This window comes from Lutra lutra, chromosome 7 (genome assembly GCF_902655055.1).
Source record: "Lutra lutra chromosome 7, mLutLut1.2, whole genome shotgun sequence".
NCBI classification, from domain to species: Eukaryota; Metazoa; Chordata; class Mammalia; order Carnivora; family Mustelidae; genus Lutra; species Lutra lutra.
Window position 1 is genome coordinate 72,636,264 of NC_062284.1, and position 15,127 is coordinate 72,651,390.

A 15,127-nucleotide genomic window follows, 5' to 3' on the forward strand; every position below is an offset into this window, starting at 1 on the left:
TTCCATTTTTGGAAATGAGGTAGTCTTGGTTTCTCAGAGACCATTTCTCTTGATCAGTTCTTTAGGACCAGTTTCCTGTTGGTACCATCCCCCAGCACACACAATATTTATGGTTTCCTGAAATTTTTCTCACAGAGGTCATTGGAAGATTCAAAAAAATTCATATGAATGAGAAAGGGGTTTTGGAAGAGAGAGATAATTCTGGAAACTCACAGGATTAGAGAACTTTATTAATGAGTCCTGGGGAAAGTACACTGTATTGGAGTTTAGAAGAAATATAATGGAGTATGGAATGTGGAGCAGTACTGGCCAGGAAGTGGGAAGCATGACAGGATAGATGGCTAATACTTTAGAGGAATTTCTCCTTAGGCTGTGAGTCAGTAATTGCATTGGAGGACATGCCGTGTATTTTGATTTGAGAAAAGGAAATCACCTCAAGTATAAACTTACATGTGGTTATATTTTCCAAGTTTGCAGCTTGATGTTTTCTCAGAATTTCTATTGGGATTCTTCTAAATCTACTGTCAGATATCTCTATATAAATATTAGCACAATATTAGGTCAAAAGTTTCCTATAGTTGAAATAAGAATAACAGTTGGAAGTTATCCCTGCTCCCTTATCATTTAGATTTGGTCCTTTACTTTTTGTCATAGTCATCTTAACTGAAGAGATAGTCCCCATTTTGACTGTTGGTACTGTCAATTCTCTTGAAAAAACTAGGTTAGGCAAGACCATCCAGGAGGAGCAGAGCCTGAGATCAGAAGCATTTGAAATATCAAATGATCTTCTCTCTCTTACTGTAATCTTTGGTTACGTTTTCCTTTTACAAAAGAGTTTTCTCTGTAATAGACAATTGAGGGCAGTGGATTTGATAGAACAGAAAGGAAGTAAATCATGATTCCTTCCTGATTTCAAACATATACACCAGGACCATCACTGAATATATAGCAATAGCATCTACCTCTTTCCAACTTACTAACAGTTACTCAGTAGTGTGCAGGCATATAAACCTTGATTTCCACATTCTTACTGTGCCCTTCATCCTGCATCTAACATATAATTTGATTGACTGATTGCTGTCTTGATGCATGTGAGTCCCTCAGAGACACAGGCTAAGAGAAGAGCATTTCCCCAGCGAGTTCAGTAGAGATGTGACCACAAGATGGCAGTGCACCTGTGCTGATGCAGAACACGTGGAGGATTCGTCTTAGTGCATCTGATGGACTAGACCATGGCAGCATCGAGTCTTTACTTATTGACAGGTAGACAATGTGGGAAGTTACTCTGTTACAGGAAAGAAGGGATGCCCTGATAAGAAAAGGAGCTGAGCTGGCTGGAGGCTGCAATTCTGAATGTGAGCTTAACTGGGAGGAACCATGAAGACATCCATGGGAGCTTTAATAATGTTCTCACGGCTATAGCTGAACTGTGAATTGAGCGTTTATGGGCAACAGAGTATATTAGGGGATATTACTCAGAGGTCAAGACTGGCTTTACTCAGGTTTCCTTCACTTAGTGTAGAAAAAGAGCATTCTGAAGCCCAATAACCTGGAATCTCTTCTCCTTTCTCTGACGTTTTCTTTCTGCACAGGGTTCAGCCAGGGAGAGAACGTGGAGCAGCATCCTTCTACCCTGAGTGTCCAGGAGGGAAGCAGCTCTGTTATCAACTGCAGTTATTCAGACAGTACCTCAGACTTACTTCCCCTGGTATAGGCAAGAACTTGGAAAAGGTCCCCAGCTCCTTATTATATACATTCGTTCAAGCATGGCCACAAAAGAAGACTGAAGACTCACTCTTTCATTGAATAGGATGGCCAAACAAATGTTTCTCCCTGCACATCAGAGACACCCAGCCTGAAGACTCAGCTGTGTACTTCTGCACAGCAAGCACACATTGCTTCCCAGGCACCTGCTGCCTGCACTCAAACCTTGGACTGGGGCAGCCCCCTGTCCTTTGACATATACCTTCAAGGATAGGCTTTGTCCTATTGTTCTTCTGTACATGGAATCTAATATTTTATTATTTTCTAAAATTTAAATTCAGTTAGCTATCGTATAGGACATTACTTGTGTCAAAGGTAGTGTTCAATGATTCATCCATTGCATGTAACACTGAGTTCTCATCACATCACATGCCCACCTAATGCCATCTTCCAGTTACCCCAGAAGCTAATATTTTAGACATTAAAAACAAATTATATAACTATTATGATGGCAATAACCCAAAAAGGGTTAGAACACTTTGTTGGATGACTTGTGCTTAATGGATTCTTGAATGGAGTTAGTAATGTTTTATTTTGAAATTCAGGCATTGAGGAACTCTACATTTGCTATTGAGATTCCTCTCCTATAAATAACTCTTCAGTACCAGTTTCACAATTCTTATTATCGATGGTCACTTAAATATTGTGTTTCAAAAGTAGCAATTATGATTGTTCTGATTCTAAGACATTACATGCTAAATATAGAAGGATTTAAGATGCAAATATAAATGTCATAATTCTGTAATCATGTAATATTGCTAATATTCCTTTTAGTCTCAGAAATTCTTATTATAATCAGGATCATTATTTTTTCACCTCATGTGTTTTGATTTGAGTATTCCCCACTTCCTCAAGTCACTACCTCAATCATCTCCTTTGTTTTAATTCTATTTTTTGTTTTCATTTAATCTGTGTTTTACAGTAGCTCTGTGAGATATTTTAATTATTTACAGTTGCATTTTCACTTTGTTCCCCTTTATTTGGGGCAAAATATCACAGCCATTTCATGTGTCTTCATCACTTTCTTGTTCAGAAATTGTGTTATGAGATTTCCATAAGAGTTCAGGGATGGCGTGTGTTATTTGTGCGTTTGAGGGAAATTAAGAAAATTTGACAATGTGAGCTTCAGATCAATCTCAGAAAAATATTCTCGTTTACAAATTCTGTCCATATCTGTCACAATAATTCTCTCAGAGGATTTAGAAGACAGAATTTTATATTTATTTAGTGCTATATTTGCAGTGCCTAGCACAATCTTTTCCACATGATTGATTATCAGTAGATGCTAGAGAAGAAAGAAGGGATTATTCTGTTACTGACTCATAATTTTAATTTAAGGTTTCTGTTTGAATTATATTTATAAATTGATTTGTGAAAAATAAAACTCCTTAAAGTATATATGTGATTATTTGATTGAGAACATACTGTCTCATTCCATTTTTATGTCTCTCTTTCATAATGATGCTCTGCTGTTAGAAGATTATTCAATTCATTCTTGAACCTGTAATTTTTTGTTATCATAATGAAAGCCTTTCTTTCTGAGGTATATGGGAAAACTTTTGTGTGCATATGTCAGCTACCTTACTATTATTAGTAGATTGCACAAAGGTATTTGGACTAATGGCTAATGTAGAGATGACGTGCTACCAACCTCCCTCCACGTTCACGTTTGACTGATATACCATTATGAACCACAACGGTTATTTAAAAAAAAAAAAAATTCCCTAGTGCTGCAGAGAAATCAATGGAACAAAACAAATTGAGTAAATATTTAATTTCCTCATTCTCCCACCTCTGCTCAAGAGTAGTAGGCTCCTTTCAAGGTCCCTCCCAGTCTTCCTAAATAATGATGGATATAATTGTTAGGGTGGATGTTATAATTGTTATAATTGTTCGGATGGATATAATAAATAGAGTGACAGTGGTTCCTCTTAGCTGAGTTATGGTTGCCAGGTATTTGGTAGATGGCTTTTTCTTCCTGGAGAACTCCCCAGGCTAAATTCAGCTTATCACATCTGACCAAAGGAGGTTAGAACTGTAGCGCAACACGTCAGTGGGCTACTTTACCTCCTTACACCGCCAGCTCCTGTGCAGTAGAAGGAAGACGACTCCTGATTCATGCCTTTCCTCCAAGCCTGATAATGGAGTCAGAAGGAAGCATGCTTCTATATTATTCATGTTTCTTCTTAAATCAATTAGAAGCAAGAGAGAGGGTGCAGTTCCTACAGGTTTGAATGCTTGATCATACTGAGGTGAGAATTGATGCAGTGGAAGAAAAGAAGTATTTTAGCCTGAGTGCGCACTGAGTCTCAGATCCAGAAACATTCAGGTTTAAACCTTCATCATGTTTGGTATATTTGTTTCCTACGTCCTGGGACAAGGTAGTACAAAGTTTTAGGCCTTCTCTTGATCCTGTGAAGCCAGACTGGGTACTGAGAGTCTCCTTTTTGCTTCCTTTCTTTAGGACGGTGCTGACTGAATTTGCGTGATTTCTCCCAATCCGGGAGAGTGGGTCTACTCTTCTGCGCATGCTCACCAGCTGCTTACAAAAGCTCACTGCTATTGCTATCCTGTGTGCACTGGTGGGAGGCCACAGGGTGGGATGATGTGTGGGTGAGAGAATGAGTGTTATGTGTGCTCATGGACCATTTGTGGGGGTTTGCAGGCAGGCCATCTCCAGTGGGTCACGGGCAGATTCCTAAAGGAGGCTGTGCCATGGTGTGTAGGGTCCATGCTGTTTTACTGCCGGACCCCACTCCCTAGTGGCAGTACAGTTCAAGTATTCTGGATGGGGCTAGAAAGAGGTCCCTCTTTGGGAGCATCCTCCAGACCTGGAGCGGCATATGTTCACTCACCTATTCCCACGTCCCTCTATGGGGAAATCACAGGCTGGAAGGTTCCTCTTGGTTGGGAGCTGTGCCGTGTGCAGGGGTGAAGAAGGATAGTGAAATTGTTCTTCGTGCCATCCTTAATATGTCAAAATCATATTTTTTGTTGTTGTTGTTCCACAGTGTGCTATGTGTTCTCTGCTGGACTTTTTCAGAGGTACTCTTTTTAGTTTAATGTATGATTTTGAAAATCAGTAGTCTTGGGAAGGGGTGGAGATGGTAGAAAATTTCTATTTTGCCATTTTGATCTCAGTGTTTGAATTTTTAATTTTAAAATAATTATTAGGAAAATGGACTATTTTTGATGTGCAGTTCTGTGAATTTTGAATTTTCTTACATTGTATATAGATCATGTAATGATACAAGATCATGACACAGAATAGTATCATTACCCCCCAAAACTCCCTTGAGCTAGTCTAACACTATCTCACATTTCCATATTCCCCACTCCTTGCAAACATTATTCTTATTGTGTGTTTTTAAAAATGTCAGAATGATGGGAGCATACAACCCATAGTCTTTTGAGTACTGTGTGCCTTGGTGGGAGGAAGCACATGCCATAGGGCACAGGTATGACCTCACCCTTGTCACCTGTCTCAGTGCTTCCTACCCCTGAGGTTTTGAACTTTGAAGTTATTTTCATAGGAATAGTTCATCATTTCAAGTGTTTGAATTCCTTTAGACAATTGATTTATAGTTCTACAAAATATATTTAGCAGTTGATAATGCAGAATTGGTGTTGAAGTTTGGATCATCTCATATAATCAAGTGGAGTCATGTTCTGTATACAAGTTCTGTATACAAACTCCATTCTAAATTTTTATCAATAGATACTTTCTCATATTTTGAGAGTAATTTCATTAATGAAGGTTCATTCTAGCCATGCCCATTAGAGTATGATTGTTATTTGGCTTTTCCAGGAATTGATATGAAATAACATATCCAAGAATTCTTATACTTGTAGCATTCACAATGTCTGTGCAGAGCTGAACTATAGCAATAGGGTGGGTATTGTGTCAAATAAAGGCCATACCCATGCAAGTTATTTTATTAGTAAGAGAAAAAAATCAGAATAATCAGAAACACATAATATTTTACCATTTAAGTGGGAAAGTACCTCTAAAGGGATAAAAATAACCTGAAAATTTCCATCCACCTCATCACAAATGCAAGATTTCATTTTTTTGATGGTTGCATAGTATTACATTGCATATATACACCACCTCTTCATTATTCATTCATTTGTTGATGGACATCTAGATTCTTTCTATAGTTTGCCTATTGTGGACATTGCTGCTATAAACATGCGGGTGCAGGTGCCCCTTCAGATCACTACATTTGTATCTTTGCGGTAAATACCTAGGAGTGCAATTGCTGGGTCATGGGGTAGCTCTATTTTCAACTATTTGAGGAACCTCTGTTTTCCAGAGTGGCTGCACCAGCTTGCATTCCTACCAGCAGTATAGGAGGAGTCCCCTTTCTGTGCATCTTTGCCAACATCTGTCATTTCCTGACTTGTTCATTTTAGCCATTCTGACTGGTGTGAGATGCTATCTCATTGTGGTTTTGATTTGTATTTCCCTGATGCTGAGTGATGGTGAGCATTTTTTTTGAGTGTCTGTTGGCCATTTGTATCTCTTCTTTGGAGAAATTTCTGTTCATGTCTTCTGTCCATTTCTTGACTGGATTATATGTTCTTGGTTGTTGTGTTCGATAAGTTCTTTATAGATTTTGAATACTAACCCTTTATTTGATATGTCATTTGCAAAAGTCTTCCCCCATTCTGTAGGTTGCCTTTTGGTTTTGTTGACTGTTTCTTTCACTGTGCAAAAGCTTTTCATCTTGATGAAGTCCCAATAGTTCATTTTTGCCCTTGCTTCCCTTGCCTTTAGAGACTTGTCTGGTCAGAATTTTCTGGGCTGAGGTCAAAGAGATTGCTTCCTGTGTTCTCCTCAAGGATTTTGATGGATTCCTGTCTCACATTTAGGTTTTTCATTCATGTTGTGTCTATTTTTGTGTGTAGGGTAAGGAAATTGTCCAGTTTCATTTTTCTGTGTGTGGCTGCCCAATTTTCCAAGCACCATTTGTTGAAAGACTGTCTTTTTTCCATTGGTTGTTCTTTCCTGCTTTGTCAAAGATTAGTTGACCATAGAGTTGAGGGTCTATTTCTGGGCTTTCTATTCTGTTCCATTGATCTATGTGTCTGTTTTTGTGCCAGTACCATACTGTCTTGATGATTAGAGCTTTGTAACAGAGCTTGAGGTCGGGAATTTTTTTTTTATTATGATTTATTTATTTGACAGAGATCACAAGCAGGCAGAGAGGCAGGCAGAGAGAGAGGAGGTAGCAGGCTCCCAGTTGAGCAGAGAGCCCGATGCGGGGCTGGATCCCAGGACACTGGGATCATGACCAGGGCGGAAGGCAGAGGCTTTAACCCACTGAGCCACCCAGGTGCCCCGAGGTCGGGAATTTTGATGCCCTCAGTTTTGGTTTTCTTGTTCAACTTTTCTTTGGCTATTACAGGTCTTTTCTGGTGCCATTCAAATTTTAGGATTGTTTATTCCAGCTTCGTGAAAATGGTGATGGTATTTTGTTAGTGATTGCATTGACTGTATAGCTTGCTCTGGGAAGTGTGGACATTTTCACAATATTTGTTCTTCCAATCCATGAGCATGGAAACTCTTCCCATTTCTTTGTAAACAGTTGCTTTCTTATCATAACATGATTTATTTTTACCTTCAGTGAAAGAGCAGCATATAGAGTGTGATGATACATGATTCTCAACCTTACATTGTGTTCATGATCCATTACATACAGAATTGTTATGGTAAGTGCCACCCACCCACTTCTGTCACAGATGCAATGAATGAACATTTTCTCTGACAATTAACGGTGGAAAAAACTGAGAACAGGTTTTTGATATCATCCTGCTCTGTGTTCTAAACTATTAGCTCTGACACAAATTTCTTGATACTTGGGAGCTATGTTTCATTATTTGCAAAATGGGAAAATTACATTTTCTTTATATTTTATTGTGACAATTTATCAATAATATTAAAGAGATTGACAAGAAGCCAATAAGCAATTTGGGATGGCATCTCAATAGGTACTGAAAAGGCATTTGACAAATCCAGATCCATTCCTGATTAAAAGTTGATTAATTTGCTTTACTGATTGCTGCCCTGATGCTTGTGAGTCCCTCAGAGGCACAGGCTAAGAGAAAAGCATTTCCCCAGCGAGTTCCCTAGAGATGTGACCACAAGATGGCAGTGCACCTGTGCTGATGCAGAACAGGTAGAGGGTTCATTTTAGTGCATCTGATGGACTAGACTATGGCAGCAGCAGAGTCTTTTTCTTATTGGTAGGTAGACAATGTGGGAAGTTACTCTGTTACAGGAAAGAAGGGATGCCCTGATAAGAAAAGGAGCTGAGCTGGCTGGAGGCTGCAATTCTGAATGTGAGCTTAACTGGGAGGAACCATGAAGACATCCATGGGAGCTTTAATCACGTTCTCGTGGCTGCAACTGAACTGTGAATTCAGAGTATATTAGGGGATATTCTTCAGAACTCAAGATTGGCTTTACTCAGGTCTCCTCCACTTAATGTAGAAAAACAGAATTCTGAAGCATAATAACCTGGAATCTCTTCTCCTTTCTCTGATGTTTTCTTTCTGCACAGGGTTCAGCCAGGGAGAGAATGTGGAGCAGCATCCTTCTACCCTGAGTGTCCAGGAGGGAAGCAGCTCTGTTATCAGCTCCAGTTATTCAGACAGGGCCTCAGAATTCTTCCCTTGGTATAAGCCAGAACTTGGAAAAGGTCCCCTGCTCCTTACATACATTCTTTCAACTGTGGCCACAAAAGAAGACCAAAGACTCACTGTTTTATTGAATAGGAGGGCCAAACGTTTCTCCCTGCACATCAGAGACACCCAGCCTGAAGACTCAGCTGTGTACTTCTGCGCAGCAAAGACACATTGCTTCCCAGGCCTGCTGCCTGCACTGAAACCTGGTACTGGGGCAGTCCCCTGTCTTTTGACATAGACCTTCAAGGATAGCTTTTGTGCTGTTGTTTATCCACAAGTGGAAGCTAACGTATTAGACATTAAAAGCATATAAGAGGAAAAGTAATTTAATGATGACCTGGACAGAGTTAGAGCATTTTGTTAGATGACTGATGCTTCATGGATTCTTGAAGGCAGTTAGTAATGTTTTATTGTGAAGTTTGGGTTTTTTTTTTTTTAAAGATTTTATTTACTTGTCAGAGAGAGAAGGAGAGAGAGCAAGCACAGGCAGACAGAATGGCAGGCAGAGGCAGAGGGAGAAGCAGGCTCCTGCTGAGCAAGGAGCCTGATGCGGGACTCGATCCCAGGACACTGGAATCATGACCTGAGCCCAAGGCAGCTGCTTAACCAACTGAGCCACCCAGGCGTCCCTGAAGTTTGGGTTTTAAAGATGACTTTACATTTGCTATTCAGAACCCTGTCATACAAATAATTTTTAATACATTAGCACAGCCTATTACGGATAAATTTTGATTCTTGTCTTTCAAATGTTACAAATGTCACTTTTTCCTTGTTATAAAACATTACATGCTAAACACAGAAAATATGTAAAATATAAATAGTGAAATTGATAATTCTGTACCCAGATAATTTATTACTAATGTTTGGTTTGCTCTCTTCTTAAATCTAATGTAAGTAGGATTCTGATTTTTTTTTCACTTAATGTTATATCATGAATTGAGTATTCTCAATTTTAAGTCTCCTCCTCCAACACCTGCTTTTTAATAGCTCTGTGAGAGATTTTCAGAATTCACAATTCTGTTTTAAATTTTCTTCTTCTTCTATATTTCTGGTAAAATTTGATAGCCCTTTGTATGCATTCTGATTATTTTCTTATTGAGAAAATATGAGTTGGAATTTTCTTTAGAGCCCAGCGATGGTACTTATTGTTTGTATTTTTGAAGGAAATTAAAAGAAGTGAGTTCTTCAAGAATATGAGTTGAGGATTAGACTCTTTTCAAATTTTGTTAGTATGTGTTCACATTTACACTCATAATTTAGAAGTAAAAGTTGTATCTTATATAGCACAAACTATTTTTTTATTATTATTGCCATGTAATGTATTATTAGCCCCAGGGGTACGGTCTGTGAATTGCCAGGTTTACACACTTCACAGCACTCACCATAGCATATACCTTCCCCAATGTCCATTACCCAACCACCCTCTCCCTACCCTCCCTTCCCCCCTGGCAACCCTCAGTTTGTTTTGTGAGATTAAGAGTCTCTTATGGTTTGTCTCCCTCCTGTTCCCATCTTGTTTCATTTATTCCTTTCCTACCCTCCAAACCCCCCCTGTTGCTTCTCAACGTCCTTATATCAGGGAGATTATACGATAATTGCCTTTCTCTGATTGACTTATTTCGCTCAGCATAATACCTTCTAGTTCCATCCATGTGGTCACAAAAGGCAAGATTTCATTTCTTTTGATGGCTGCATAGTATTCCCGTATATATATACTGGAATACTGTGTTATATATATATATATATATATATATATATATATATATATATAACACCTCTTCTTTATCCATTCATCTGTTGATGGACATCTAGGTTCTTTCATAGTTTGCCTATTGTGGACATTGCTACTATAAAATTTGGGTGCACGTGCCACTTGGATCACTACAGTAAATTTGTATCTTTAGGCTAAATATCCAGTAGTGCAATTTCTGGGTCTTAGGGTAGCTCTTATTCAACTTTTTGAGGAAACCTCCATGCTGTTTTCCAGAATGGTTGCACCAGCATGCATTCCCACCAACAGTGTAGGAGGGTTCCCCTTTCTCTGCATCCTCGCCAGCATCTGTCATTTCCTGACTTGTTCATTTTAGCCATTCTGACTGGTGTGAGGTGGTATCTCTTGTACTTTTGATTTGTATTTCCATGATGCTGAGTGATGTGGAGCACTTTTTCATGTGTCTGTTGACCATCTGGATGTCTTCTTTGCAAAAAGGTCTGTTCATGTCCTCTGCCCATTTCTTGATTGGGTGTTGGGTGTTGAGTGTTATAAGTTCTTTATAGATTTTGGGTACCAGCCCTTTATCTGATATGTCATTTGCAAATATCTTCTCCCATTCTGTTGGTTGTCTTTTGGTTTTGTTAACTGTTTCCTTTGCTGTGCAAAAGCTTTTGATCTTGATGAAATCCCAATAGTTCATTTTTGCCCTTGCTTCCCTTGCTTTTGCAGATGTTCCTAGGAAGAAGTTGCTGCGGCTGAAGTCGAAGAGATTGTTGCCTGTGTTCTCCTCAAGGATTTTGATGGATTCCTGTCTCACACAGAGGTCCTTCATCCATTTTGAGCCTATTTTTGTGTGTGGTGTAAAAAAATGGTCCAGTTTCATTTTTCTGCATGTGATTATCCAATTTTCCCAACACCATTTGTTGAAGTGACTGTCTTTTTTCCGTTGGATATTCTTTCCTGCTTTGTTGAAGATTAGTTGACCATAGAGTTGAGGGTCTTTTTCTGGGCTTTCTATTCCATTCCATTGATCTATGTGTCTGTTTTTGTGCCAGTACCATACTGTCTTGATGATGACAGCTTTGTAATAGAGCTTGACATCTGGAATTGTGATGCCACCAACTTTGGCTTTCTTTTTCAACATTCCTCTGGGTATTTGGTCTTTTCTGGTTCCATATAAATTTTAGGATTATTTGTTCCATTCCTTTGAAAAAAATGGATGGGATTTTGAAAGGGATTGTATTAAATGTGTAGATTGCTTTAGGTATCATAGAAATTTTAACAATAATTGTTCTTCCAATCCATGAGCATGGAACATTTTTCCATTTCTTTGTGTCTTCCCTAATTTCTCTCATGAGTAATTTATACTTTTCTTATACAGATTCTTTGCATCTTTGGTTAGGTTTTTTCCTAGGTATCTTATGGTTTTGGGTGCTATTGTAAATGGGATTGACTCCTTAATCTTTCTATCTTCTGTCTTGTTGTTGGTGTATAGAAATGTAACAATTTCTGTGCATTGATTTTGTATCCTGAGACTTTACTGAATTCCTGTACAAATTCTAGCAAATTTGGAGTAGAATCTTTTGGGTTTTCCACATAAAATATCATATCGTCTGCAAAAAGTGATAGTTTGACTTCTTCTTTGCGTATTTGGATGGCTTTAATATCTTTTGGTTGTCTGATTGCTGACGCTGACTTCTAGTACTATGTTGAGTACCAGTGGTGATTAGCACAAACTTTTGTATGTAATTGATCATCAGTAGATATTTATTAAAAGAAGAAAGAAAAGGTGAATTCTGCTATATATTTAAAATTTTTATTTAGGCTTTGAGATTAAATTAAATTTATTCATTAAATTTATGAATTTATAAGTTAACTTGTGATTAATAAAATCCTAAAAGTCTGTATTTGGTTATTGAAGTACATAGTATTTCCTTCTATTAATTTCTCAAAAAAGCTGAATTGTTTTAAGGTAAATAAGCTAAATTTTAGGCATTTCATTTTTATTGTTACTTATCATTGAAGTATTTCTTCCTGGTATATGTGGGAAAAATTTTATACACATCTATCATGCACCTTACTCACGTCTTGCTAGTGGACTACAGAAGACATTGAGATTAATATTTATTGTAGATATAATTTGTTACAAATTTTCCTGTCTTATTTTCATGTTTTGACTGAATTAAATAGTACTTCTTCAGTTTTTAAAAAGTAATTTTTTAGTGCTGAAGATTAAATTGATGTAAGGAAAGAATTTGCATAAATAATTGATTTCCTAATTCTCCCACCCCTGCTCAGGGGTAAGCTATTTTCTAGATATCTCATATTTTTCATATGGATGGACATAATTGGTGATTTGGTATGATGAGAATGATCTCTCTTAGCTGAATTATGGTTGACAGTTATGAGCTACCTGGTTTGTTCTTCTAGGGAATGTCATTAGGTTTAATTCAGTTTAAACCATCTGATAAGAAGGGAACCTAGGTGGCTCAGTTGTTAAGCATCTGCCTTCACCTCAGGTCATGATCCCATGGTCCTGGGATCAAGCCAAGCATGGAGCCCTCCCAACACACCCCCACAACCCCTCATAACCCCTCCCAGCCCGGCATCAGGCTCCACGCTCAGCAGGATGCCTGCTTCTCCCTCTCCCACTCCCCTGCTTGTATTCTCCCTTGCTATCTTTCTTTCTCTTTCAAATATATAAATAAATTTTAAAAAATATCTGAATAAGAAAGGTCAGTACTGTAGCCCAACACCTCAACCAGCTTTGATTATTTGATAACACCACTAGCTCCTGTCTAGTAGAAGCAAGGTGACTGTTGATAGGTCCATTTCCTCCAAGCCTGAAAAAGGAGTCAGAGGGAAGCACAGCTTATATTCTACTGTTTTATTTCTTCTTAAACCAAGATGGAAGAGAAAGCGGGTACAGTTATTGTTAACTTAACTGCTTTATCATACTTAGGTGAGAATGTATTCAAAAGAAGAAAAGAAAATGCTTAGTCAGAGTGTGCAGAGTCAATACATAGCTTAGATACAGACACATTCAGGCTTTAAGAATTTATCAAGGTTAGCGGATTTGTTTCCTACCATCTCTGGGCAATTTATCACAGGCTTATTGGCTTAAAGCGACAGAAATTCTTTCTACCATTGTTCTGAAGGCCAGAAGTTGAAATTATTTTCACAGGGCTGATATCATGATGTCAACAGATCTGTACCCACTCCAGAAGCTGTGGGTAGAAACTGTCCCTTGTCTCTTTGGCTCTGGTTGCTGCTGGCATTTTTTGGCTTGTGACCACACCACCCAATCTCTGCTTCCATGGTTTCCGTGGTTTCACTGATTTCTCCTTTTTCCTGTTATCAAGCCTCCCTCAGCTTCTCTCTTAAAAGTGTACATGTGATTGAGTTTGGACTCATATTATCCAGGATTATCTACCCATCTGAGGATCCTTAACTTAATCATATTTGTAATTATTTTTGTTTTTTTTCCTCCATTTTCACCCGTTTTTTGTTGTTGTTGTTGTTACCATTTTGTTTATCACTGAGGCATGGCTGATGTTTTCTTTTCCAAAATGAGAAAATCATATATATATATATATATATATATATATATATATATATATAAAGCAGAGTTGAGTCATGAAAATAGAAACCACATTAGTTCTTTTACTTTCTCAGTGTCTGAAATGTTTGTTAAAGAAAGTATATAGAAAAATTGTCTATTTTCATGTACAGTTGTATCTGTGAATATTGAAATTTAGTATCTGGTATAGGTTCATATAACCATGATACAATCATGATAAAGAACAACTTCATTGCTCCACAAAAATCCCCTGTTCTATAACTTTGTAATCATACTCTCTCCCATCCATAACTTTTTATACATCTTGCTTGTTCTTTCATATTTTTCTCCTTTAAACACATCATATGAATGGAGCACAATACCTAATCACTCTGTATCTTAGTGATAGGAAGCACATGCCTTGGGCACAGGTATGACCTCCACCCCTGCTGCCACTCTCAGTGTTTCCTAGTCCTGGTTTTTTGAAACTTTATGTTATTTTATAGAAATAAGCTATCATTTCAAGTGTTTGCATTGGCTTTAAAGATTTAACTTATAGTTCTAGAAAAGAAACACTGTAGCAATCAATAACAGAGTGGTTCGATGGAGTGTTGGACCAGCACTCCATATTAGATATCACATATTCAGATTGAGACATGTTGTTCATATAAGTCTCATTATACCAACTCTATTCTAAATTTTTCTGACATTTTAAGACAAATTTTATTGATCAAAATTTCCTTTAGTCATTCTAATTGGGGTCTGGTTATTATTTGGCTTTTCCAGGCATTGGCACAAAATAACATGTCCAATAATGTTTTACTTTTGTTGCACTACCAATGACTTAGTAAAGATGAATTACAGCATTAGGATACGTAGTGTCTTGAATAATGGCTATACTCATGTTATTTTATTAGTAAAAAAACAAAATCAGGTAATTCAGAAATATGTAAGTATTATTAAAATGGGAATATATTCCTAAAAGGACAAAGAAACAAAAGAATCTACAGAAGAGTATGATCATCAGTGTTGCCAAATATCTGATATCTCTTTTAATGGCCTTGGATGGAGATATCTGCTTCATGCTGTAGATGTTTGTTTCACATTTCTTGGGTCAGCACTCACTTTCATGAACTGTCTGCTTCTGCCGATTCTCTTGAAACCTCAGTTTAAGATCTCTAACATGAGGGGCACCTTGGCGGCTATCAGTTAGGCCTCTGACTCTTGATCTCATTAGGTCTTGATCTCAGGGTGGTGAGTTCAAAACTTGTGTGGAGTTCTACACTGGGCATGAAGCCTACTAAAAAAAGAAAAAGAAAAAGAAAAAGAAAGAAAAGAAAGAAAGAAAGAAAGAAAGAAAGAAAGAAAGAAAGAAAGAAAGAAAGAAAAGGTTACTCTAA

At 37.8% G+C, this 15,127-nt stretch overlaps 1 gene segment (V, D, J or C); it reads left to right on the forward strand.

Annotated features, from left to right (window-relative positions):
• The first annotated feature begins 8,068 nt into the window (after positions 1-8,068).
• Positions 8,069-13,358, forward strand: LOC125104790 (T cell receptor alpha variable 13-1-like). The segment is given in 3 exon segments: positions 8,069-8,183; positions 8,331-8,618; positions 13,315-13,358. Coding segments are annotated over 3 exon segments (384 nt in total).
• The last annotated feature ends 1,769 nt before the right edge of the window (positions 13,359-15,127 follow it).